Source organism: Dipodomys spectabilis, unplaced genomic scaffold (genome assembly GCF_019054845.1).
Source record: "Dipodomys spectabilis isolate Male_0828 unplaced genomic scaffold, ASM1905484v1 ptg000228l, whole genome shotgun sequence".
NCBI classification, from domain to species: domain Eukaryota; kingdom Metazoa; phylum Chordata; class Mammalia; order Rodentia; family Heteromyidae; genus Dipodomys; species Dipodomys spectabilis.
In genome coordinates this window covers 11,437,011-11,463,833 of record NW_024870905.1, presented here as the reverse complement: position 1 = coordinate 11,463,833, position 26,823 = coordinate 11,437,011, and the positions used below count along the sequence as shown (strand labels likewise).

The 26,823-nt window shown below is 51.7% G+C and overlaps 1 protein-coding gene across 1 annotated transcript; it reads left to right on the top strand.

The window, feature by feature from the left end:
* Positions 1-778: 778 nt before the first annotated feature.
* On the top strand, positions 779-25,670 carry Tspan3 (tetraspanin 3). The gene is made up of 7 exons (XM_042697765.1): positions 779-940; positions 15,950-16,141; positions 16,350-16,424; positions 18,399-18,500; positions 19,051-19,203; positions 19,439-19,522; positions 25,199-25,670. The coding sequence occupies exons 1-7, from the start codon at positions 878-880 to the stop codon at positions 25,289-25,291; spliced, it is 762 nt and encodes a 253-aa protein (XP_042553699.1). The 5' UTR covers positions 779-877; the 3' UTR covers positions 25,292-25,670.
* The last annotated feature ends 1,153 nt before the right edge of the window (positions 25,671-26,823 follow it).

Sequence of the window (26,823 nt, the reverse complement as noted above, 5' to 3'; positions counted from 1 at the left end):
AGTGATAGAGCACTAACTAGCCTTTAGCAAAACTACTCAGAGACAGTGCCTAGGCCCTGAGTTCAAGCCCAGGGCTGCCCCCTACACACAAAAAATTGTTCATTGTTATGATGCATCAAGATTGGGGGAAGAGTGGAAATATATATATATAAATGGTTCTGCCATTCTAGGTCTTGGTCCCCCCAAAATGTCTTGCCATGTATCAGACTTCATAGATAGCCTTTTCCCATCTCTGCCTTGCCAAATCGATTCCCTGCGTTCTTTTTCCTTTGGGTGACTCTTCAGAGCGCCCAGTCGAGGGCCTGGCTCAAGTTCAAGTTCACCACACTTCCCCCAAACAATGATGCCTAGATTTTTCCCCTCCCCCCCCCCCCCCCGTGGTGCAGGGTGGGTGATGACCTTCTGGGAGGAGAAAGACTAGCTGGATCATGTGAGCTCTGCATCATCTCCAAGGCTAGCCGAGGAACCCTAACTCCACGGGAGGAACGCCAGATTGAGGCATCAGAATTTCCCCCAACCAGTGTCTGCCTCCTTCCAACCCCCCCAACCCCACCCCCCACCAAGGGCGGCTAGGGGCCAAGAAAAGGCGCCTGCGGCTCCTTTAAGAGGCAGGACCTCACGGCGCAGCCTCCGCGCCTCTGATTGGGTGAAGCGGCTGCCTTTCTTCGCACTCCGCTGGGGGGGGGGGCGGGCCTCGGTTGCCAGGGAACGGCGCAGGGGTCGCGCGGCGGCTGCGCAGAGCGGCGCGTCGCTGTCTGGGGTGGGCCGCGCGCGGGGCGCGGGGCTCCGCGGGATCGCCGCCAGGCCGAGCAGTTCCCCGCCGCCGTCGCCGCCGCCGCCCGGCTCGCCGCCCGGGCCTCCGCGGGCCGCCGGCACCATGGGCCAGTGCGGCATCACCTCCTCCAAGACCGTGCTGGTTTTCCTCAACCTCATCTTCTGGGTGAGCGGCACCGGCGGGGCGCGCGGGGGAGGCCGCGGGCCGGGGCGGGCGGGGACGCGGGCCGGGGCGGGCCTGGGCCTGGGGCGGGCGGGGACGCGGGCCCGGGGCGGGCCTGGGCCCGGCGGGCGGCGGGGCGGGGGGCCCCGGGCCGGGCCCGGGGATCCGGGGGGGGGGGGGGACTCGCGGCCTCCGCCCCGGCGGCCCGCGGAGGGGGGCCAGGCCGAGCCCGGGCCAGGCCGAGCCCGGGCCGGGCCGAGCCCGGGCCAGGCCGACCCGGGCCCGCACGCGCGCGGTACCGACCGCGCAGCCCGGCGGCGTCGGGCCCGACCTGCGACGCCGGGCCGGGGATCGGGGTCCGCGTTGCGGGGTCGCAGCCCCGGGGGCCCGGGGCGATCGTGCCCGCGCCGTGCGGCCGTCGGCGCGGGCGTCCCCCGAGCGCGGGGCCCAGCCCGCCCGGCGGCGCCACGGGGCCTCTTTGTGTCGGGAGTTCGGGGCTCGCCCCGCTCCCCGGCCCGAAGGAGTCCCCCCTGCAGGGCCTCGGCGCTGTTCTTGGACCCAGGAAAACGGTGGATTTGGCGCGGCCTGTGGCGTGCACGTTGTTTTTGATTGATTGATTGAGTGTGCGCGTGTGTGTGCGTGTGCGTGTGCACACGCCGGTTCTGGGACTGGAACTCAAGGCCCGGACCCTGCCCCCCAACTTTTTTTTTTGCTCAAGGTTGGTGCTCTACCCCTTGAACCACAGCTGCACAGCCCAGCTTTTTGGTTGGCTGGTTGGAAATAAGAAGCTCACCGGCTTTTCCAGCCGGGCTGGCCTCCAACTGCCCTCCTCAGCTCTCGGCCTCCTGATGAGCTGGGACGACAGACGGGTCCCCAGCGCTCGGCTTTGGCATAGGGTTTTGAAAGCAATGCACTGGCTTTCTCGGTGGTTTGGGACCCGCCTTCAGAGGGATGTGTCACGACCCTCTGTGTGCATCACCCCCAGAGCCCTCGGGGGGAGCAGTCCATGTCCACACCCTTCCCTTCCGGATCTTGCACCCGGATAAACATTTTTAAACACACCCTCCTCGTTTTATTTAAACACACACACACAGCATTAGCCGCTGAAGCCCACTGTAGTGTCAGCGTGGTCCCTCCTCCGTCACAGCTGGCCCTGTCACCACACTGGCCTGCCCAGGACAGGCTCCTCCGTCCCCATTCCAGAACATTCCTTGAACATTCCTTCTAACGCTACTTTTTTTTTTTTTTTTACCAGCACAACTATGTTTATTGCAGCATTATTTACCATAGCTAAGATATGGAACCAACCCAAATGCCCCTCAGTAGATGAATGGATCAAGAAAATGTGGTATATATACACAATGGACTTCTATGCCTCCATCAGAAAGAATGACATTGCCCCATTTGTTAGGAAATGGAAAGGCTTGGAAAAAATTATATTAAGTGAAGTAAGCCAGGCCCAAAGAAACATAGGTCCCATGGTTTCCCTTATTTGCAATAACCAGTGTATGTCTGAGTCAAGCAGAAAAAGTCAGATAAGTTGATGTTAGGGGAATGAACCCCCAGATAAGTATTCAAATGTTTTTTTTTCCTTTCATGCAATTGTTTCTAATATATTTATAAGATGATTTCTATGTTGCTTTATATGTCCTTTCCCCACAGTATAACCCCTGCTTTCATTGTATTTGATGTCGGTATAATTTGTGGAGGGGAAGGGAAAAAACAAATGGTTTAACTAGAGATACAGGTGGACCCATTGCAACAATGAGATGTACAAGTCATTATGTTGAAAAACAAAGTTTACACCCTTGGTGGGGGGTGATCGTGTGGGGGGCGGGGGGAGGAGGCTGGGAAGGGATGGGAAGGGGAAACAAAGAGGAGGCAACAATGCTTGAAAAGAAATGTACTCGTTATCTTGCCCATGTAATTGTAACTCCTCTGTACGGTATTCTCACAATTAAAAAAAGATATTTAGGTAATGATTAGGAATTAAGAATAATGATAGGTAGGTAATATATTGGGACTGGTCTTTTATTCTATTTTACGATAGTAATAAAATGATAATATAAAATTGTTAAAAATGAGGAACTGTAAAGGTAAGAGACTTACTCTGAATGCCAAAGCCTTAGTCTAACGCTACTTTTGAGTAATCTTTCCCGCATCCTCTCCACCCACAAACACACACACACTGTTCTGGAAAGACTCCCTACTGGCCCCTAATAAAGAGGAGCCTCCTCTACTCCTGGCTGCCCGTCAGACTTAGACATAAACAGGCTCCTATTCCCCAGGGAGGGGAAGGCATCCTTCATCAGGATCCCCGGTCAAAATCACCAACCTGACCTGGGGTTTCCAGAATTTCTTCTTTACCATTCAAACCAGTGATGCTCGTTCTTCGAGTTACAGGCGTGTGTTTGTGTGTCAGTACTGGGGCTTAAACTCAAGCCCTCTGGCTCTTGCTTGGCTTCTTCAGCTAAAGGCTGGTGCGCTTCCACTTGAGCCACAGTTCCACTCCTGGCTTTTGGCTGGTTAATTGGAGAAAAGAGTCTTAGGGACTTCTCTGTCCTATCTGGCTTCAAAGCATGATCCTCAAATCTCAGCCCACTGAGTAGCTAAGATGACAGGCGTGAGCCACCAGTGCCTTCTTAGCAGGAAGACAAATAGATAGCTGAGGCTCGCGCCTGCCCTCCTGCTCTAGAGGCTGAGACCTGAGGAGTGCAGTGTGAGGCCAGCCTGCGCAGGGAAGTCAGGGAGACTTTTGTCTCCAATTAACCACCCAAAACCTGGAATTGGAGCTGTGGCTCAAAGGGTAGAGCACTAGTCTTGAGTGAAAAGGTTCAGGGCCAGCGCCCAGGCTCTGAGTTCAAGCCTCAGGACCAGCACAGAAATTCAGAGACACCCTCCCTCCAAAATGAGAAACAGTTTGTTATTAGGTAGTAAGACACTTAAGAGACAGAACCTTGGCTCTGCAAGCTGAAAGTTCCTGGTGAATTTGTGGACATCGCTGTCCAGGCTTAAAGATGGACACAGGAGGTGCTAGATATGTCGGAACTGTTTTCACAAGTCAGATTTTTGTTGACGAAATTGGAAAATCATCTAAGTAACCACTCAGGACTTCAGAAACTGAGTTTGTTTTTAAAAAAATCTACTCATCTGTGCTAGTGGGATAGTAAAGGCTTGAGTGAAGCCTGGTGCCAGTGGCTCACACTTGAAATCCTAACTAAGGAGGCTGAGATTTAAGGATCATAGTTCAAAACCAGCTAGGGCAGGAAAGTCCATGAGACTCTATCTGCAATGAACCACCAGAAAACAGGAAATAGTGCTGTGGCTCAACATGGTAGAGTGCTACCCTCGAGCAAAAGAGCTCAGGGACAGCACCCAGACCCTGAGTTCCACCCCACGACCAACAAGAAATAAAAAGACTTTGGTGCGTAGTTAAGAAACAGGAAAGTAAAATTGTGGCGACTATTAGATGTGACTACTGATAGATCATTAGTTTCTCACTTCTGGGCAACAGTATTTGATGTGACTCCCTACTTGTTGATAGTTTCAGCCTGCTAGGGGATGGCATTAGATGTGACTCGGGGCAGGTCGCTAGTTTCTGACCTCGCTGAGCAGGACTTCCCATGAGTGGGGTCAGAGCGCGTCCTCACGCTGCTCCTGCAGCAGGGCCTCCAGGTTGACCAGCTGACGTTCCCCCCACCAGGGGACAGACCCTTGTTCCCTGCTCTACACTCTCCTGGAACCTGTGGTGTTAGCACAAGATGTGCTTTCAAAAGACTGGAAAGGGTGCTTTCTTCTCTGATGCAAACTGAGGTTGAAGCTTGCTGGGCAGCTGTGTCAGCATTCACCTACCTGTTCACCACCGAAGGCTAGGAGGAGGAGACACACCCAAAACCCTTAGCTGGTGCTTCACGGTTCCAGTCAGGGTTACACAGACCCTGATGGAGGTGCCCTGGCCAGAGCTCTGTTTCTTCCTTGGACGCTGGTGCCTTCGGCAGCGTGTATAATGACTGGGATGTGGACACAAATGCCTGGGAACAGAATCACCTGACAGCCCGCATTGTTAGGTTAGTTTGGCACCGTTTGGGCTTGTGTGCTGGTGAAGAATGGGCACACACTAACCAGAGAAATACTCAGTTCTCAAATTCACGAAGTTGTCTTAGATAGTTCTTCGCCAGATTCCAGCATATTGTGGTTTGCAGCTTGCAAGATGGCTGTGGACAAGTGTGAGCGTGCACAGCTCGACTCTGTAGAGTGCCGTAGCTTCCCGTGTCAGTGCTGGACTCAGGGTTCATTCCAGAAGGCCGGAGTGCGGGGGGGGGGGGGGGGGGGAGTCCTCAGGTAAATGGCTAAGCGTTGGAATAAATACTTAGTCTGTCTGTACCTGTCTTTACACTGGACCAAGGGCAGACAAGACTCTTAATTTGGTACTCAGGAGGCTGAGATCCAAAGGATTGTGGTTCAAAGCCAGCCAGGCCAGAAAAGTCCTAAGAGACTCCCATCTCCAGATTAACCAGCAAAAAGCTGGTTATTTGACCCAAGAGGCCTTGTTTAAAACAAAGCCTTGAACCACAACTCCACTTTTGGCTTTTTGCTGGTTAATTGAAGATGAGTCTTATGTATGAATTTCCCTGCCCTGGCTGCCTTCAAGCCATGATCCTTAGATCTCAGCCTCATGAGTAGCTGGGATGACAGGCGTGAGCCACCAGTGCGTGCTGCCTGGCTTTACTTTCTCTACCCTACTAGAAAAGGCAGTTGACAGTGTTAGCTGCATGAGTTTATCTTAGGCATCACAGGGCCAGAGGAGAACAAGCTTTCTTCTTGCTTTGAGAGTCTGATCTTGTGGGCTGTGGAGGCTGCTGTACTTCATTTTTATGAGCAGAGCTTAACAGGAAAACACCCATAGAGCTGGAACAGCTTGGGCGTGTGACTTAGGGGAAAGCCACCTATAACCTTTAAATTTTATCTTGCCTTAAAAAAAAAGTGTTACGCTTGCCTGTGTGGTTGCATTTTTAAGAAAATTGCATTGCTAAACAGAGATGAGATGTATACATGAGCACTTTGTACTCATATTGTAGATAAATCGTGAACAAGACAGAGAAGAATCTTCACTGTTCTTACAGAACTTTTTTTTTTTTTTTTTTGGTCAGTCGTGGGACTTGAACTCTGGGCCTGGGCACTGTCCCTCAGCTCTTCAGCTCAACACTAGCACTCTACCACTTGAGCTACAGTGTCACTTCCGGTTTTCTGGTGGTTTATTTGGAGATACGAGTTTCACAGTCTTTCCTGCCCAGGCTGGCTTTGAACCACGATCCCAAGATCTCAGCCTCCTGAGTAGCTAGGATTACAGGCATGAGCCACCGGTGCCCGGCTTTACAGAACTCTTAAGTAAAATAAGACCAGCAATTAAAGAAGAAAGAGCCCAATAAGGTTGTGCACACCTGTAATACCAGCTCCTGGAGGGGGAGGCAGGAGTTCCATGCAAAATTAGCAAAGACCCTATCTCAAAAACCTCACACTTGGGCTGGGAAGGTGGCTCAGTGGTAGAGCGCTTGCCTTGCATGCTTGAGACCCTGGGTTCGATTCCTCAGCACCACATAAGCAGAAGAAAAAAAAAAGCCGGAAGTGGCGCTGAGGCTCAAGTGGTAGAGCGCTAGCCTTGAGCTGAAGAGCTGAGGGACAGCGCCCAGGCCCAGAGTTCAGGCCCCACGACCGGACCCCAAAAAAATAAAAACAACCTCACATTTGTAATTCTAGCTACTCAGAAGGCTGAGTTCCAAAAGATTGTGGTTCAAAGCCGGCTGGAACAGAAAAGTCTGAGAGATGCCCATCTCCACAATAGCCAGCAAAAAGCCAGGCTGGAGGTAAGGTTCAAGTGATAAAGCACCAGCCGTACAAGGGAAGGGGCACTTGCCTAGCCAGCTTGAGGCAGTGGGTTCAAGCCCCAGGACCACCACACAAAAGTACCAGATGATAAGCCAGGGTGGTGAGGCTGGCAGAGACTTCTTCAGGAGGTGACATTTAAAGTGAAGTGGAAGAAGGGGCCAGTTTCTGGGTGAGGGGTCAGCGGTGGCCTCAGGACTGGGGAAGTAGCCATTTTCCAAACCCCCTGAGAGGTCTTCTGCCTTCCTGCTTTAAAGCGGAGATGGCACTGCTCTGCTCCGGAGTCTGCTGACTCGTGTGTCATCTCAGTGTTTTTTCTGCACCTTGGCTTGGTGAGGCCGGAAGCTCGTCTACTTCCAGTTCTGCTTCCAGCAAAGATCCAGCTGCTGAACACACCTTTCACCAGCAGAGCTTTTATTTTACTTTTATTGTCTGTGTGTGCGCGCATGCTCTGGTACTAGGTTAAACTCTCGGCCTGGACACTGTCCTTGAGCTTTTTCACTTAAGACGGGTGTACTGCCATTTGAGCCACAGCTCCACTTTGGCTCTTTGGTGGTTAACTGGAGATCAAGAATGCCATGGGCTTTTCTGCTCTGCCTGGCTTTGAACTGTGCTCCTGAAATCTCAGCCTCCTGAGTAGCTAGGCTCGTAGGCTTGAGCTCTCAGCACCCTGGCTACATATGGTCTTCCTTTTTTATTTTTATTTTTTGGGGGGGGGGGGTAGTGGGGTTCGAACTCGGGATGTTGCCCTTGCCAGGTAAGCGCTTTGCTACTGAGCTTCATCCCAGCAATATCCTGCTCTCTCTTCCTCTGAAGAATTTGTCAGGGTCAGTAGGTCAGGGAAATTATTTGCATTTATTTGTTGATTTTTGAACTCTACCTTTCTCTCTCACTCAGGGATTTTGCTCAAGGCTGGTGCTGTACCACAGCACCCCACAGTTCCATTTCTGGCTTTTTGGTGGTTAATTGGAGATAAAGAGTCTCTTGGACTTCCTGCCTAGCTTGGCACCAGAATGAAGATCTTCAGATCTCAGCCTCCTAACTAACTAGGATTATAGGCATGAGCCACTGGCGCTCTGCTTGTTTTTTGGTTTTGTTTTTTTAAAGGAATATAAAATGATTTATTGACCACTGTTCTTCATTATTTATAATAAACAATATACAGCTGGGTAGTGTTCTGATCACTACAAAGTTGTTTTTCTGACTTTTATGGGACCATGGCCCAACAGAAAAAAATTGAGCCTACATGTATAAGGAATGAGTGGGGGTAAAGAAAGGGTATACAGTTGGATAATTATAAAATTTACTCATTCACACTTACCATTCGTAAGCACAGTGAATTGCAGTTAGAGCCCAAGGGGGCAAATAGGTCCTTTTCTAAAAGCCTACATCTTGTAAAGACAAAATAAGAATGGAGGACACAACATACTGCATTGATGACGTTTTGTATAATACCAGTCTGAAAAGACTAAACAGGAGAAGAGAATGAAAACTATGTATTCATGACAGTGTCCCCCAAAATTCTTGAATGCTGTTTCTTCTGCTGACAAAAGCAGTACTCTATCACTGGAAATAAGGAAAAGTTTAATGTAACACCAAAGGGTCTTAGTAATTCCACTGCCAAGCAATAACTACTGTAATACAATAGTAATATATTTTTATTTACATATATGTATATATGCATATATATGCATGCATGTGTGACATATAAATATATTTATCATAAAAAAAAAAAATTTACTCATTCATTTAGGCCAGCGGCTTCTAAGCAGTCGAAAACGTTTAACTAGCTGATTTTACATTTCCATCAGCCAAATCTTAGCCCATGATTCATGAGCTTTTAATATACAGATTCCAATATTCTGTCAAGGAAGGGTTCACTGTAGAAACTCTCAATGAAAATAGTGTAGGGCTGGGAAGGTGGCTGAGTGGTAGAGTGCTTGCCTTGCATGCCTGAGGCCCTGGGTTCGATTTCTCAGCACCACATAAGCAAAAAGAAAAAAGCCGGAAGTGGTGCTGTGGCTCAAGTGGTAGAGCTCTCACCTTGAGCTGAAGAGCTGAGGGACAGCGCCCAAGCCTAGAGTTCAAGCCCCACAGCCGGCCAAAAAAAACAAAAAACAAAAAAAGAAAGAAAGTAAAGTGTATCCTAGTTTTCTCATCTGGGTGGAGGAAGTTGTTGGTAGCAACAAACTTTGTCCTTTTCAGAAATTTTGCAGTCCTGTTGCGTTTGCTTGTCTTTGGCAGAGGCAGGAGAACTAGAGTTTGAGGCTTATTTGGCTCCCTAGCAAGTTCAAGGCTAGCCTGAGCTGCCTAATGACCCTCAACAACAAGGGGCTGGGAAGGTGGCTCAGTGGTAGAGGTTTGCCTAGCATGCATGAAGCCCTGGGTTCCATTCCTCAGCACCACATACACAGAAAAGGCTGGAAGTGGGGCTGTAGCTCAAGTGGTAGAGCGCTAGCCTTGAGCAAAAGCAGTTCAGGGACAGTGCCCAGGCCCTGAGTTCAAGCCCCAGGGCTGGCAAAAACAACAACAACAAAAATAAAACCAAAACAAGGGCTAGGGATGTACCTCAGGCCCAGGGTCTGATACGCAGCTCTTCTAAACAAGCAAAACCTCCAAAACGAAAAACTACCTGTGTACGTATTTTGTTTGCACACACGTGAACACACAAAAAACTTCAGGATGGTCCTTCCACATAACGGTTAAAACAAAGTTCTGATTACCTAATGACTGAAATAAAAAATTGCCTAATATTTTTTTCAAACCTGTTCCTGAATGGAAATAGCTGCAGTATCAATATTTTGCTATAAAGAAAGCCTTTATTATATTTGTTCAACTAACCGGTACTATAGAGGAGGAAAAAACCAACTCTCCTGGTACTATTTTCAAAACCAACATATCAAACTTGATTTTCGTTAAAATGTAGTTATTGTTTCAGACCATTAATTCAAAAACCAAGACTCAGGTTTCACATATATGTGTGTACATATGTTTTTTAATTTTTAAAAATTTATATATATTGTTTTATTGTGAAAATACTGTACAGAGGGGTTACAATTACATGGGTAAGACTTATCAAGCATCGTAGCCTCCTGCTTTGTTTCCCCTTCCCATCCCTTCCCATCCTCCCCCCACTCCTTCCCACCTACCAAAGTTGTAAAGTTCGCTTTTTGACATAACGACTTGTACATCTCATTGTTACAATGGGTCCTCCTGTTGTACATATATTTTTATATATAGATTGTATATGTATACATATCTATATATCCCTACCAATATATATACATATATATACATATATTTGTGTGTGTGTGTATACATGTATACACACACACACACACACACACACACATTTATATAAAGCAATTCCAACAACTATTGAGCATCTTCTGAGCAAGAATGCCAAGTTAGTCTCGCTCCATAAAATTCTGAGCCTGGGCGCTGTCCCTCAGCTCTTCAGCTCAAGGCTAGCGCTCTACCAGAGCCACCTTCCCAGCCCCTCATCTTCATCTTTTGTATTTTTTATTTTTTTGTCGGTCGTAGGGCTTGAAACTCTGGAACTGGGCGCTCTTCAGCTCAAGGCAAGCGCTCTACCACTTGAGCCACAGCGCCACTTCCGGTTTTCTGGTGGTTCATTGGAGATCGAGTCTCACGGACATACCTGCCTGGGCTGGCTTTGAACTGTGATCCTCAGATCTCAACCTCCTGAGTAGCTGGGATGACAGGCGGGAGCCACTGGGCCAGCTTCCATCCCCATCTTTCCACTTCCCAAGAATCATCAGTTCTCCACTGCCATGTGGCCTCATCATTCATTTGAGATCTAGACGCAGCCCCTGGGTTGTCAGCAGCATTCTTTCCTTCTTTGATTTGCCATCATCAGAGTCCCGGTCTGGTAAAGATTTTCTTTTTGTACCATCCTTTTCTTTAGCAGCTTTCTGAGAATTAAGAAATGCTTCCGTTCATTCTGGACAATCTAAATTTTCTTCAGGCTCCCAAGTGTTGTCAGCATCTGTACTTCCCTTCCACTTCAGGAAATACAGTATTCTACCTTCCCATGCACCACACGATGGTCTGGTACTTATGTCACAACAAAGTCTTCAGGCTCTGCTTCTTTGACTTTTTTTTTTTTTGGGGGGGGTGGTCCAGTCGTGGGGCCTGAACTCTGGGCCTGGGCGCTGTCCCTCAGCTCTTCAGCTCAAGGCTAGCGCTCTACCACTTGAACCATAGCACCACTTGTGGCTTTCTGAGTGGTTTATTGGAGATAAGAGTCTCATGCCCAAGCTGGTTTTGAACCACAATCCTCAGATTTCAGCCTCCTGAGTAGCTAGGATTACAGGCTTGACTCCCTGGCGCCCGGCTAAGAGGCCATTTTTAATTGCAGACATCAAGAGCTCAGATGCTCTGGGTCATGATCCTGCAGCAGTGTTCTTGATCTTTCAAATGTCTTTGTGAGGTATATGATTTCCTCACATACCACAAACCTACATTCCTAAATTAGGCTTTGACAGAGTGGCGAGGGCTTTAGGCCTGCGGACCTCTGCCTCAGGCATTCTTCTGTTTTCGCTATTAGGATTTTGGTCCTACAGTGTGAGTGCGCTCTGCACACGTCTCCTCCACCTGACTTGGTCACTCACTCAAGAGCGGGTCCCTACAAGAAGAGTTAGTAGATAGGCTGAAGCAGGTGGCTTTCCACACACATCATTTTGTTTTCCTTTGTCACCCTTCTGTCTGCATCTTCCCATGTCTTTGAATAGTGCTAGGTTTCGTTATGACTAAGGTAGTTGGAATGTCACAGGGTGAAGTTTTGGGAGGCTTTTAGACCTACACTGTGTAGAATTACCAGTGATTGCATACTGGATAGTTGTGAGGAAAGTAGCTGAGCTCTGTGACTCATGCCTGTAATCCCAGCTACTCAGAAGACTGAGATACACGGTTCACCGTTCAGATCTAGCCCAGGCAGAAATGTCTGTGAGACTCTCATCTCCAGTTAACCACCAAAAAGCCAGAAATGGAGCTGTGGCTCAAGTGGTAGAGCACAAGCCTTGAGTGAAAAAGCTAAGGGACAGTGCCAAGGCCCTGAGTTCAAGCCCCAGTAATCACACACACACACACACACACACACACACACACACACACACACACACACACACACACACACACACACACACACACACACACACACACACACAGGATTGGGTGCTATGTGGGTCTTAACATTGAATTGGCTTATTTTCTTTTGAGAGGATTTGAGTCCCCCCCCCCAACACTACTTTTTAAAGCATCACAAATGCTTATGTAAGAATGAAATTTTTACTTTAGGAGTTTTCTTCTGTGACTGGGCAGAAACACACCAAGACGAGCCCCGCACTTGGGGAGCTCATAAAAATAGCTTTGTTTTTCAGAGGAGCAGCCTGGCGTCCTGAAAAAGCACAGGCTGCCTGGAGTTTGCCGGGGCTGGTTTGTGATGTAAGCATGGGCGGATTAAAGGGTACCGAAGCGAGATCTGCAGCAGATGCAGCAGACAGTTCTTTCTGCGACTTGAGGCCTTGGCCTTTCCCCTAACCTCCCCTCCCCTTCTGTCAGAAGGAGGTTTATTTTTAGCCATCTGCCCTTGCGTGCGCAGAGGGGTGAGGAAAGCAGGCCATACCTTCCTCCACTCCCTTTGTGCCGTCCCCCCTCCCTGTGCCTTTCCTGCCCCCCACCTTTCCCCCTCCCTCCCCTTTCATCCTCCCCTCCCCCACTTCCCCCCTCCCCTCCCTCCTCCTCCCTCTCTTCCCCCTTCTCTCCCTCCTCTCTCCCTCCTTTGCAGCTGCTTTGTTGGCAAAGCCCAGATCCCATCACGGCCCACGTGAGGGAAGATTTAACCCTGCTCACCTTTATTTAGCTTTTCTATTAATAGCCAGAGATCTCAGTTAAAACTCCAAGTTGACTGCAAAGGCCAGGCCATTGGTGGGCGCTCAGGACCGCCCTCCACCTGCGCCTTCGTGAGTCACGCCTGCCTTGCTGGTGGCTGGGTTTCTGTCTCCAGGTACTGTTAGGTCGCCTGCTCAGTACTTTCGAGGTCATGGGTGGTGTTTTGTACGTGTTCTGCAGCTGAGCACAGGCACGTCCTAAGCGGAGTCCACTAAAAGAACCCGTTGCGTTGCCTTTGCTCTGGGAACTTCTGTGGACAAGGAATACAATTGAAGAGCAGCGGTGGCCGTTCCGCTGCCGTGTGCAGCCCTTCTGTCCCCACCCGGTGCTGCAGGAGCCGACCTTGGCTAGGCTCTCCGGTCCACGTGGGCCTGTTGACCGCATGGCAGCCTGGGTGACAAAGGTGCTCTGCGTCTTTATTTTAGGTCCAGGACCAGGACTCGCAGTGAATACCTGACGCTTTCACTCATTGGCTGGTGCTCTACCAATTCAATTAAGCCACGCCTCCAGCCCCAGTCTTTGCATCTTGGTGCACAGCTCTATCAGAGGCCTGCTGCATCTGTCACGGCCTCACGGGTGTGCGGTTGGGTGATCGCCTGCCTTAGAATGCACACAAAGTGCGGATTTTATAGGAATCTTCAGGTTGAAAACCCATCATTTTATACCTGAAATGCAGGTGGTTCTTCAGTGCCAGCTGCTTCAAATTCATACTCTCCAGTTTTGTATTTTCTATGCAGGCCAGAACTTTTACTTACTAGCTGGGCACTGTGGCACATGCTTATAGTCCCAGCCACCCAGGAGGCTGTGGCTCCTGAGCTTAGAAGGTTGAGACCCAACTTACTAAGACTCTCATCTAAGAAGCAGCAAGAGGCTGGAGTGCAGCTCCGTGCTAGAGGGTGAGCAGGCGCAAGGCCCTGAGTGGAATACCTAGAAATGCAGAACAGAAAGGTCAGAAACAAAACCCCAAACTGCATCTACAAGAAGCTTAAGAAATTGAACTCAAAGTTTAATTTTTTTAAGGTTTAAAGTTGCTTCCATTATTCTTTCTCTTAAAATCCCATGGTTTACTTACATGCACATACCCCCTTCCCCTTCACTCTCATTTTAAATCAGGCTGCTTTCCTAACTAAGTGGCGTTTTCCAGATCTGACAGTGATTCTAATGGTACAAGAAATCCCCTCATAAGCCAGGCTCCTGTGACTCACGCCTGTAATCCTAGCTACTCAGGAGGCTGAGATCTGAGGATCACGGTTCAAAGCCAGGTTCAAAGCCAGCCCGAGCAGAAAAGGCCCTGAGACTTTTATCTCTAGTAAACCACTCAGAAAACTGGAAGTGGCACTGTGGTAGAGCTCTAGCCTTGAGCTGAAGAGCTGAGGGACAGCGCCCAGGCCCAGAGTTCAAGCCCCATGACCAACAAAAATAAAAACCTCTCACAGTTCCCCGGACTGCCCTTCCCACAGATCTAAGCAGTGATTGAGAGTTCAAGGTCAGTAGAGTGGATGACCTTTCTGTTTTTTGTTTTTTAACCATTCCCAGGGCTTGAACTCAGGGCCTGAGCACTGTCCCTGAGCTTTTGTGCTCAAGGCTGATGCTTTGAGCCACACCTTCACTTCAGCTTCTTGGTAGTTAATCAGAGATAAGAGTCTCACAGACTTTCCTGTCTTGAGTTGGCTTTGAACCATGATGCTCAGATCTCAGCCTCCTGAGTACATGAGATTATAGGCATGAGCCACCAGCACCTAGCATGAATGATATTTCTGTTTGCTGGCCTGAAGATGATTGAGAAGTTTTGTTCTTTTTTGGTCAGCTGTGGGGCTTGAACTCTGGGCCTGGGCGCTGTCCGTCAGCTCTTCAGCTCAAGGCTAGCACTCTACCACTTGAGCCACAGCGCCACTTCTGCCTTTTTCTGCTTATGTGGTGCTGAGGAATCGAACCCAGGACCTCATGAATGCAAGGCAAGCTCTCTACCACTGAGCCACCTTCCCAGCCCGGAGAGGTTCTGTTCTAAAGAAGTTTCTGTGATGGCCCCACCAGCCATCCTATGATGTCAGGTGTTTGAGCGCAGCCTAACTCTGGTCATTCCTCAGGAAGGAGTAGCAGCGGGCTGTCGGCACAGGCTGGCACCCGGGGGTGAGATTGAGGAGTGTGTGCAGACAACACTTGATGAGGCTTTCGAAGAAGCAGAAGCGCTCACTCGCATTAGGTGCCGAAGCACCTTGTGACTCGGGATGGTTCAAGAATCACAGCGTCACGTGGCCTGGGAGTGTCCGCGAGATGCTCATCTCGGCTCCCAGCGCTCGGGCCCAGCAGCAGGCTCCTTGGGGCTCTAGTTCACCCTGGAGTTGAGCAAAACCATCCGGTACTGTTCAGTGAGCCTCTGGTTTTCCATCTTGGTCTTTGGGAAATAGTGTCACGAGTGCTAGTGGTTTCATTTTCCCCAGGGAGTGGACAGGGGTGAGGCGTGCAGGTTTGAGTCAGGTTGGGTTCAGATTCTAGCGTGGTCCCTTGTATGTCATTGGTGAATGCGGCTACGGTGAGCAAATGTGTTACTACCCCCGCCAGCCATGCCACTGGACAGGTGTCTGGACAGGTCGGCGCTACCCAGAAGCCCTCCGGGGGTGTGTATCCATCTGTCCTCACCATGTTAGAAATAGCTTGGGACGTTGGGGTGTTGATAGGAATAAGGACACCAACTCGAAAGGAACCCAGCAAAGCCAAGTTTACTTCCACTGATGGCGCACCATCAGCCAAAACTCTGGCAGATAGACACACAGAGCAGACCCGCGCTCCCTTTACATCCCTAACCCAGCAGGCCCCACCCCTCTGCTCCCATTGGCTGAGCTCAGATTCACAACCTGCAGAAGGATGGGGCCGAAATAACAGGTTGTAACTAAAATTCATGGCGCTTCTAACATGAGGTCTTAAGGTGTTCAGGAAAAGGATGTAACTAAAGCGTAGTTAGCAAGGGCCAAGCCACCTGGCCAGCTCAGGAACTTTCCAGAAAAACAATTCTCTCAAGAGTAACATGGTCAGCAGTATTGTTTGTCCACTCAGGCTCTCTTGGGCCACACCATCAGTTGCTATAAAGCAATGGGTGGAGCTGGGAAGCGTTTCAGCGTGGCTGGAGGAGCGGGCAGGTGGGTTGGGACACAGAACCCCCCTGCCCGCGGGGGCTGGGCGTCCGGAGTCTCACGGGTCTGGGGGCCGTGTGTGCAGGGGGCCGCCGGCATCCTGTGCTATGTGGGAGCCTATGTCTTCATCACCTACGATGACTACGACCACTTCTTCGAGGACGTGTACACGCTCATCCCGGCCGTGGTCATCATCGCGGTCGGCGCCCTCCTCTTCATCATCGGCCTCATCGGCTGCTGTGCCACCATCCGGGAAAGCCGCTGCGGCCTGGCCACGGTGCGTGGACCCGGCCACGGGCTCCTCGGAACTCCTGGGGGTGGGGGGCGGGGTTGGGAGTGTTGGCTCGTTTCGTTGCTGTGCTAATGGTATTGGTGGGCTTGAACTCAGGGCCGTGAGCGCTCCTGTGGCTTTTTATCAAGAGACTGGGTAGAGCTATTGTTTTTCTTTCCCTTATACTTACTTTTTGACAATTTTTTTCTTGCAGTTTGTCATCATCCTGCTCTTGGTTTTTGTCACAGAAGTGGTTGTTGTGGTTTTGGGATACATTTACAGAGCAAAGGTACGTTGTCTCCCGTGACTTACCTGATGCCTATTGTGTGTGTACCTGTGTGTGTGTGTGTGCACCAGTCCTGGTGGTTGAACTCAGAGCCTGGGCACTATCCCCCAGCTTTTTCACTCAAGGTGATCCTCTACCACTTGAGCCACACCTCCACTTCCAGCTTTTTGTTGGGCAATTGGAGATAGTCTCTCCAGTTTGTCTGCCTGGGCAGGCTTTGAATCTTGATCCTCAAATCTCAGCCTCCTGGGTAGCTAAGATTACCAAAGTGAGCTTAATCTTCTTGGCTGTAAGTATTTCATTTTCTTTTCTGTTACTTCAGAGGAAGCTCCTGCTGAGTAGCTGACAGGTGAGAAGTTCATTCATTTCTTTGGCCAGTGGAGTCCTGATACCATAGAGCGAGTGGAATACAGAAACTTCCTGTTTCATGAGGGTTTGATTTTTCGTTGCTACTTTAAGACATAGGAGATTTTCAGAATTGTGATCCTGCCTTTCACCCATCCTGAGGAAGAAGGCTTCTGCCAGTTTAGGGTGCAAAGGGCCTGTGGCCAGCACTTCCTTCTTGCCCTCCTTCTATTTTCTTCATCATTCCCTTCTCTTCCCTTTCTATTTAGCTCGTTTTTACTTTCTGCCTATAATTTCACTTAGTGCTAAACTGGCTGTTTTCATTACTTGTGTTATGTTAGCACCATGACAAAGAATGGAATCGGGATGGGAAGGTGGCTCAGTGGTAGAGCGCTTGCTTTGCATGCTTGAGGCCCTGGGTTCGATTCCTCAGCACCACATAAGCAAAAAGAAAAAGCTGGAAGTGGCGCTGTGGCTCAAGTGGTAGAGCGCTAGTCTTGAGCTGAAGAGCTGAGGGACAGCACCCAGGCCCAGAGTTCAGGCCCCACGGGACTGGACCAAAAAAAAAAGAATGGAATCATTCCCGTGTAAGTAAAGGCCTAATGGACCACGTTGGTACTCAAAGTAGGTTCTGTACCTATGATCTGGTTATGCCACCACTGGTAAAATTACCAAATGGTTCTAATTGGTTTGGAGGGGAATGAGGAGATCTGGTGGAACAAACTTTTATTACATGGCACTAATGCCATTTTTAAAATTTTTGGTTAATCATGGGGCTTAAACTCTGGGCCTGCGCGCTGTCCCTCAGCTCTTCAACTCAAGGGTAGCACTCTACTGCTTGAGCCACAGCGCCACTTCCAGTTTTCTGGTGGTTCATTGGAGATAAATTGAGTTTCATGGACTTTCCTGCCTGGGCTGGCTTTGAAGCATGGTCTTCAGATCTCAGCCTCCTGAGTAGCTAGGATGACAGGATTGAGCCACTGGTGCCTGGCAAATGCCATTTTTGTGAGTGGTGACAGCTGCATTTTCATGAAAATACAGATTCTAAGGACCTGCTGATTACTTTTGCATGTTTGGCTAAGTAAAAACATTGAATAAAGAGCAGTAAAAAAAATTTGTTTTAAATTTATTTTGTGCTAGTCCTGGGGCTTAAACTTGGCCTGAGCTGTCCCTGAGCTTTTTGCTCAAGGCTGGTACTCTATTACTTGAGCCATATTTCTACTTCCAGCTTTTTTGGTGATGGATCAGGTATAAGCCTCTCGTGGATTTTCCTGCCTGTCTGGCTTTGAATCACAGTCTCCAGATCTCAATGTCCTGAGCACCTAGAATGACAGCCAGGCATGAGCACCAGTGCACACCCTGCCCCAAATCGTCGTAGGAAAGGAACAGAAGCGAGTTTTCAGAGAACGTACTGGAAACTTACTGGGAACAGTGAAGGCATCGCTCACAGTGGAGGGTGTGTGTTGCGGCGCTCCTCACTCGCTCTCCTCTCCGTCTCATACCTAGTCTCTCGTGTGATGGATGTCCTGTAGCTGAATGCTTGCCTGTCTGTTCGAATCTGCGTGAAGGCAAGAAGGGAGACATTCACAGTTTACTTCGCCTGGACCACTGTTATTCTTTGTCTTGGTTCAGGTGGAGAACGAGGTTGACCGCAGCATCCAGAAAGTGTACAAGACCTACAATGGAACCAACCCTGACGCTGCCAGCCGGGCCATCGACTATGTACAGAGACAGGTGAGCCTGTGGCGCCCTCCTGTGGCGGGACATGGCATCACCTCCGCCACTGCTGCCTAGCACCTTCCCTGCGTGCTTGACCTTGATGTGCGCACGCTTTCCCCCAGGCTGAGCCATGGGAAGCATATCCCACCGGGACCCGGTCCAAGACAGTTAGCAACAACATCTCAGACCTTTTTTTCTGTGTGCCAGTACTGGGGCTTGAACTCAGGGCCGTGTACTCTCCCTTAGCTTTTTCCCACTCAAGGCTGGTGCTCTGCCATTTGAGCCACAGCTTTTTGTTGGTTGGAGATGAGAGTCTTGGATTTGTCTGCCAGGGCTGGCTTCTAACTGTGATCCTCAAATCTCAGCCTCCTCAGTAGCTAGGAGTAGAGGCTTGAGCCACCTGTGCCTGGCTAGCATTTCCTTTATTGTAGAAAGTTCTGTTGGACATCACTGATCTAGAATAGCATATTTCAAAACTCTACAGTACATGAAACTCTGAAGCTCAGCGTGTGGACGTACATGTATCTTGTCAGGGAATAATGAATACATCCATTCTCTCCTCCAGTTGCACTGTTGTGGAATTCATAACTACTCAGACTGGGAAAATACAGACTGGTTCAAAGAAACCAAAAACCAGAGTGTCCCTCTGAGCTGCTGCAGAGAGACTGCCAGCAGCTGTAATGGCAGCCTGGCCAGGCCCTCGGACCTCTACGCTGAGGTGAGTCCAGCCCAACCTCCTGACCTGCCAGCAGCCCACCCCCTGCACCTCCGCTCCACCCTTGAGTGCTGTCTTAGCATTTCTGGTGTTCTGTTGTGGTTGCGTGCGTTTCAGTCGCTTTACCCAGGCAGCCCTGTAATCGCACCTTCCATTCCCATTCCTTCCAGCAAGTAGTAGCCTGTGACTCTTGGCTCTGCTTTGCAAAGATGCTGATGAGGATAACTGTGTGTTGCAGGGCTGTGAGGCTCTGGTTGTGAAGAAGCTGCAAGAAATCATGATGCATGTGATCTGGGCAGCGTTGGCCTTTGCAGCGATCCAGGTGAGCGCACAGGTAGCCACCGAGCTGTGGTCAGCCCCAGCTGTGAGCCCCAAATAGGGTTTTTTTTTTTTTTTTTTTTTTATGGTTGTGGGCTAGAACTCTGGGCCTGGGCGCTGTCCCTCAGTGCTTAGCTCAAGGCGAGCGCTCTACCACTTGAGGCACAGTGCCACTTCCGGTTTTCTGGTGTTTAAGGAGATAAGAGTCTCATGGACTTTCCTGCTCCGGCTGACTTTGAACCACGATCCTCAGATCTCGGCCTTCTAAGTAGCTAGGATGACAGGCGTGAGCCACTGGAGCCCAGAATAGTTTTAAGCACAAAGTAGTAGTGAGAATCTTGGTGGACACAGGTAACCTGGAAGTGATGGGAATAACACTGTCTACTCGGGAAGTGGTGGGGATATTCTGGTTCAACATCTTGTCTCTAGTCCCAGTCCCAGAAGGATGAAAAACTCTGTGATCTGGATGCAGACACACTGGACAGAGGCTCTGCTTTATTTCCTTGCCTTGCAAACAACTATTGTTGTGGGAGATGTCATTTTCCTGCTGAGATTGTTTCTATAGCTTCCACGCCTACTGTCAGTGTATTGCGGAATCCTTCTCTCTCATGCCTCCTTTCCCCTTCTCTCTTCCCCAGGCACATATTTTAATAGCGTGGGGGAGGCCATACTAGGTTTCAACTTAGGTCCCCACAATCAACTAAGCAGGTACTTCACTGCTGAGCAAAACCTCTAGCCCTGAACCTCACAGTTTGTTTGTTTTTTTTTAAGTCTCATTGCTTTATCTTAGAAATGGAAAGCTTCATTTCAGTTTTCTTTGTGTAGTCTTTCTCTTTTGAATTTTTTTTTGGGGGGGTCCGGTTGTGAGGCCTGAACTCTGGGCCAGGGCGCTGTCCCTCAGCTCTTCAGCTCAAGGCTAGCGCTCTACTAGTTGAGCCACAGCGCCACTTCCAGCTTTTCTTTTTGCTTATGTGGTGCTGAGGAATTGAACCCAGGGCCTCAGGCATGCAAGGCAAGCGCTCTACCACTGAGCCACCTTCCCAGCCCCTCTTTTGAATTTTTATTTTCCTGTCCTTAAGATTTTATTTGTCTGGAATTTGAATTCTGTCTTGTGCTAGCATGGCTGGCAATCTACCACTTGAGCCACATCTCCAGCCCTGTTTCTTGCTGGTTATTTTCAAAAAAGTGCTGACCTTGGCCTTGAACTGAGATCCTTCTGCTTCCAGCCTTCTGAAAAGCTAGGATTGTGTGAGTGTGTGTGAGCCACCAGTGTCTAGCTTGCAGGTTTTCTTTGCAGTTTTTTAATTCTTATTTTTGTGGTGCTGAGGATTGAACACTGTGCTTCATGTGTGTCAGACAAGCCTGCCACTGAGCCATTTCTCATAAACACTAAATTAAGTGTTATTATTTTATTGAGGAAGAGTCTCACTATGTTGGCCTGTGCTGGGTCTGAAATCCTGGGCTTACGTGATCTTCCTGCCTCAGACTCCTAAGTAGCTGAAAAGCGGTGCAGGCCCTCCTCTTCCCCCCCCCCCCCCCCCCCCCCGACTCCCTGAAACTTTGGTCGCTTAGTCTTCACAGTGTTTCTTTTAAGAAATGCTTTTTTTTTTGGCTTGACAGAAAAGACTCCCCTGTAATAACTGAGGTTGACACTTTAGTATTCATGGCTTCATTCTTAATTCTTCCCAACGGCCCCTCATGCGGTGCCGTTGGCGCATGGCAGCGCTGCTGCTGGTATCGTGAGGGTCCTTGTGCAGCAGCGTGGCTGGCGGCGGCTCCCGGTGCCTTCCACTTTATCCACAAGCTTCCAGTCCCATTCTCCTCGGGCCCACTGCTTATACCTCTCACCCCAGTGAAAAGTAATTGACTACGCCAGGCGCTGGTGACAGACCTGCGATCCTAGCGACTCAGGAGGCTTGAGATCTGAGAATCGCTTTCAGAGCCAGCCCCGGCAGTTAGATCCTCGAAACTCCCACCTTCAAGTAACCAGCAAAATGCTGCACAGGAGGTATGGATCAAGTGGTAGAGCACTAGCCTTGAGGGAAAAAGCTGAGCAAGAGTACAAAGTCCTGAGTTCAAGCCCAGTACTGGCCAAGAAACAAATAAGTTCTTGAAACAGGCTTCAAGCTTAAAGGATGTATTTTAAGAAGGTGTGGGATATCTTTAACTTGTTAGATTAAAGCCCGTGTAATTGCTAGATTAAGCGTAAGGTACTAGAGGGCCTGCCCTTGGTCTGTTTGAACTGGAGCTGGTACTGCCGGACAGAAAACACCCTTCCACTGGCAGGATGGTAACAGTTCACTCTGCTGATCATCACTCAGACAGCCCTGAAATGATTTATTGTGATCCTAGCTCTATTTGCTATGGTCTCTGGCCTCCTGAGCATGTTCTTTGCAGCTCAGGAGCAGTAATCTAGTGATCAGCAGGGATGTGTTTCATATTTTGATCATCTGTACAAATATTCAGCTCACTGAAAATCATAGGCTACGAAGGAGGTCTCTTTCCAGGCAAATCCCAGGCTGTGCGTCCTTAATGATAATAAGCCACACTTATTAGCATGCAGCAGAACATTCTGGAATGACTCGCTGCTTATGCTCCTGGCACGCTGTGTGTAGACGCTGAAAGGCGGGCTTGGCCCTGTCACTCATCCGGCCATGTGGTTGGCCAGTCAGGTGTTTTGCTCTGCTCCTACCACCTGCCGCCTGCATGTTACACTTAAATCACCCACCCAGGGAAAAGAGGCTAAAGACTGGATTTTTTCCTTTCCAGTTGAAAAAGCCTAAGTCACGATCCAAAGCTTCCACAGAGTTTTCACTTGTCAAAACCTAAAGGTTTTAAAAATGAAAAACATGTATAAACACTAGTTTCAAGAGGGGTGAAATCACCTGAAATAACCCAGAAGTTTTCCCTAATTGTATTTTCTTTTTTTAAAGCATGCCTAGAAAGGTTTTCATCTTTTGATACTCAAATTATCTATCTGTGTCCTATGTGTGAGAAGCAGAACAAAGAGAGAGAGAATGCCACGGTATCTGGAGCTTTGTGCTTGTACACCAATCCAGATGGAAATTTATGGAGATTTCCATCATAAATATGGAAATTTAGAGCTTGAAAGAGAGAAAGAAAGGGAGATTCTCTGGTCCTCAGCCCCTTGTTTGCCAGCAGAGCAGGGATAGCAAGTAATGCAACTTGTGACACTTCCGCTGCTCAGACAGGAGCCGACCCAAGCCTGCCCCAGGAGCCAGGCCAAACTCCTAATTCTATTAGAGGGGCTGATGATTGACACTTCAGTTAGATAAAATCTAGAGATGAGCTAGCTCCGTGGCTCACACCCGTCATCCCAGCTGCACAGGAGGCTGAGAGCTGAGGGTCTGGGAAGAAGAAGGACGGACCACTGTGCAGTCTGGTTTGCAGAGCTCTGACTGCACAAGAGAGGCAGCCTGCTGGCAGAAATAGGAGCTGGTTTCCCCCAGCAAATCAGTGATTGCTAGAGGCCCATGATTTTATCGCTCAGTTTGCCATGGGAGCCTCTGTTTGGTTTTACAGCTTTTGGAAGATTGATTTGATGTACAGTGAATAGAAATGAGTTTCTTTCTCTAGGAAGCAGATACTAAATAATATGCACCATTAGCTTCAGATATTTAGTAAATGTTGAGCAACATGTACTGAAAATGTCTTTAAGGAGCTTTATTATGTTTGTGTGTGTATGACAGTACTGGGGCTTGAACTCAGGGCCTGCACACTGCCCCTTAGCTTTTTTCAAAGCTCTACCACTTGAGCTATACACCTCCACTTCAGGCTTTTGCTGGCTAATTGCAGATAAGAGCTCCACAGACTTTGCTGCGTAGTCTGGCTTCAAACTATGATCCTCAGATCTCAGCTTCCTGAGTAGCTAGGATTACAAGTGTGAGCCATGGCACCTGTTTTAAGTTGCTTTGAACTAGCAAGCACTAACATCAGCAGGTGTTAAATGTCTGGTGGGTCTGGGTGGTCCTGAGTGGGTTAGTGGCTAGAGTGAAGGAGTGTGTGGCTTTAAACCTAAGAATTCAGATTCAGGACATCTCCCTCTTGGTTTCTGTTTCGTGGTAACCGTCTTTTCAGATAGATCCCGCGTGTCTGTTTATGGACCAGGTGCCTTTGCTGAAATTAGATCGGCCCTTTGAAATGAAATAAATAGCTGGGCCTCTAGGCTGTCAGTGAGGCGTTAGAACAGCAAATTAACTTTCCTTGAGCCCTTTGCTTACTGTTTATGTTTTCTAAGAAGCTGGGTCAAAATTTCTGGAATCATTTTCTCTTTAATCCATCTTAATCCTCCTACTTTCCCAAAGAACAGCCTGACTTTGTTCCTGCTCCAGGGTGGGCTACTGCAGAAGGATTAGGCCTTATTAAAATGCAACAGCGAGGCAAGAGTGACCTTTAAAAGCTCAGCGCATGCGTGCAGTGTCACACAACCAGGCCTGCAGCTTAGACGGGGACTGTGAAAGAAATGGAAACTTCCCTCAACACGTTTTAGCCCAGGTTTGGTTTAACACCATGGAGCTGTTTGTGGACTGAATTTTGTGTGTTGGAAATAAGGCTTTCCTCCCCCAAATCTAGATGCTGAAAAGACCACCATGAAACTTACCGTCCCTTAAAAAAGTTGATTTGTGCCTGTACTGGTGGTGAACTTGGGCCCTCTGGCTCAGATCACCAGAATCCGACGTGCTGGCCGGTGTTGGTGGCTCACAGCTGTCATCCCGGCGCTGGCCTTCACAGCCGCCTGGACCGCCCAGAAAAGCCAGACGCGGAAGTTTGGCCCAAGTGGTAGAGCAAAAAAGCTTAAGGGAGAGCGCCCAGGCCCGGAGTTCAAGTCCCAGTACCGGCACCGAACGTGCCCGCGGGAGGGCTGACTGCGGAGGGGGGCTGACTGCGGAGGGGGGCTGACTGCGGAGGGGGGCTGACTGCGGAGGGGGGCTGACTGCGGGAGGGGGGCTGACTGCGGGAGGGGGGCTGACTGCGGGAGGGGGGCTGACTGCGGAGGGGGGCTGACTGCGGGAGGGGGCTGACTGCGGAGGGGGGCTGACTGCGGGAGGGGGGCTGACTGCGGGAGGGGGGCTGACTGCGGGAGGGGGGCTGGCGGTGGGAGGGGGGCTGACTGCGGGAGGGGGACGGGACGGCTGAGGGGGGCTGGCGGTGGGAGGGGGGCTGACTGCGGGAGGGGGGCTGACTGCGGGAGGGGGGCTGACTGCGGGAGGGGGGCTGACTGCGGGAGGGGGGCTGACTGCGGAGGGGGGCTGACTGCGGGAGGGGGCTGACTGCGGAGGGGGGCTGACTGCGGGAGGGGGGCTGACTGCGGGAGGGGGGCTGGCGGTGGGAGGGGGGCTGACTGCGGGAGGGGGACGGGACGGCTGAGGGGGGCTGGCGGTGGGAGGGGGGCTGACTGCGGGAGGGGGGCTGACTGCGGAGGGGGGCTGACTGCGGGAGGGGGGCTGACTGCGGGAGGGGGGCTGGCGGCGGGAGGGGGGCTGGCGGCGGGAGGGGGGCTGACTGCGGGAGGGGGGCTGGCGGCGGGAGGGGGGCTGGCGGCGGGAGGGGGGCTAACTGCGGGAGGGGGGCTGGCGGCGGAGGGGGGCTGGCGGCGGGAGGGGGGCTGGCGGCGGGAGGGGCTGGCGGTGGAGCGCTGACGCGCGCCTTTGTTCCGCAGCTGCTGGGCATGCTGTGCGCCTGCGTGGTGCTGTGCCGGCGGAGCCGCGACCCCTCCTACGAGCTGCTCATCACCGGGGGCACCTACGCCTAGGGCCGCGCTCTGATTGGCAGGTGGCGGGCCCGCCCCTCCGCGCCCCCCAGCGCACGCGCACTGCTGCCGGAGCGGCCCCTCCCAGTGCCGGCCGAGTCTCCGTGTTAGCCGGGGAGGGGGCGGGGGGGGGGGGGGGGCGGAGGCCTGGGCGCCGCCCGGCCCGGCCCCGGGTCCCGAAGGCCCCGACGCCAACCTGGTTCAAGCGGACGCCGCCCCGGCCCCTCGCCACGTCCTTCCGAACACAGCCCCGGCCCGGCGACCGCCCGGCCCGCCCCGAACACAGCCCCGGCCCGGCGACCGCCCGGCCCGGCCGCCTAGACTAGCGCAGACCCGCTCCCTGTAAATAGGAAAGCCCCAATAAACGCGTCCTCCCCCCACACACAGTCGTGCGCGCACGTGTGCCCTCCGCGTGCTCTCGGTGTGCCCTCGTGTGCCCCCCGCGGACGCCCTGCCCGGCCACGCCCCCTCCGCGGACCCCCCCCTGCCCGGCCACGCCCCCTCCGCGGACCCCCCCCCTGCCCGGCCACGCCCCCTCCGCGGACCCCCCCCCTGCCCGGCCACGCCCCCTCCGCGGACCCCTTGCCCGGCCACGCCCCCTCGTCACGGGCCGCGGGGCCGCACGGCGGGGCCGCGGCTGGCTCGGCCTGCTCCGGGGAGGGACGCTCGGGAGGTGAGATCCACGGGAGGTGAGATCCGAGCGTCAGGTGGGGCCGGCCCAGGCGGCAAAGGCCCTGAGCCTCGCGTCGCCACCGAGCCAGAAGAAAGCCCGGAGCAAAGCTGTGGTTCAAGTAGTAGAGCGCCAGCTTAGAGCCAGAAAAGCGCGGGACGGTGCCAGGCCTGGTGCAGGCTCCAGTGCTGCCGAAAGGCGCTGCCGGCGCGGCCGGCCGGGGACGCCGCCAGGGCCTCCCCAATCCCACCCCGCCCCGCCAGGGCCCCCGCCCCGCCCCGCCAGGGCCCCCTCCCCGTCCCACCCCGCCCCGCCAGGGCCCCCCCCCCCCGTTCCGCCCCGCCCCGCCAGGGCCCCCCCCCCGTCCCACCCCGCCAGGGCCCCCCCCCCCGCCCCGCCCCGCCCGCTGCGCCGTCGCGTGGCAGGCGTCCGCGTACACACGGGCGCGGTGAGCTGTGGGGGGGAAGGAGTCCACACACCAGCACTGCGCCCTTCCCAGCCCGGCCCCGCTGCCCTCCCTCATCTGCAGGTGAGGGTGGCGCTGCTCCCCGTGTCGCCGCCAGGTGTGTTCCAGCTGCCTCCGCAGGTGATGGCGCCCGAGTTTGGAGTTCTGCTGTTTGCCCTGTGCGATAGGTTGTCTTGGTCTCCTTTCCTTTTTTGGGGGGAGGTGGGGGGGGCGGAGCGACAGAAGCAGCTAGCTGTAGGAAGAATGCACCTCCAGCCATCTTCGTGATTTACTTTCCCTCTGTGTGACAGTCCTCACACACACTCGTGCTTGGCTGCTCTTCTGTTCAAGTCTGGCGCTCTACCACTTGCGCCCCAGCTTCCCTTCCCAGCTACTGATGGGCATTGACAGTAAGAGGCT

Coding starts and splice junctions, on each gene's coding strand:
- Tspan3 (XM_042697765.1), top strand. CDS start 878: ATGGGCCAGTGCGGCATCACCTCCTCCAAGACCGTGCTGGTTTTCCTC. Junction 18,501..19,050: donor TCGACTATGTACAGAGACAG/GTGAGCCTGTGG, acceptor TCTCTCCTCCAG/TTGCACTGTTGTGGAATTCA. Junction 19,204..19,438: donor CCTCGGACCTCTACGCTGAG/GTGAGTCCAGCC, acceptor TGTGTGTTGCAG/GGCTGTGAGGCTCTGGTTGT.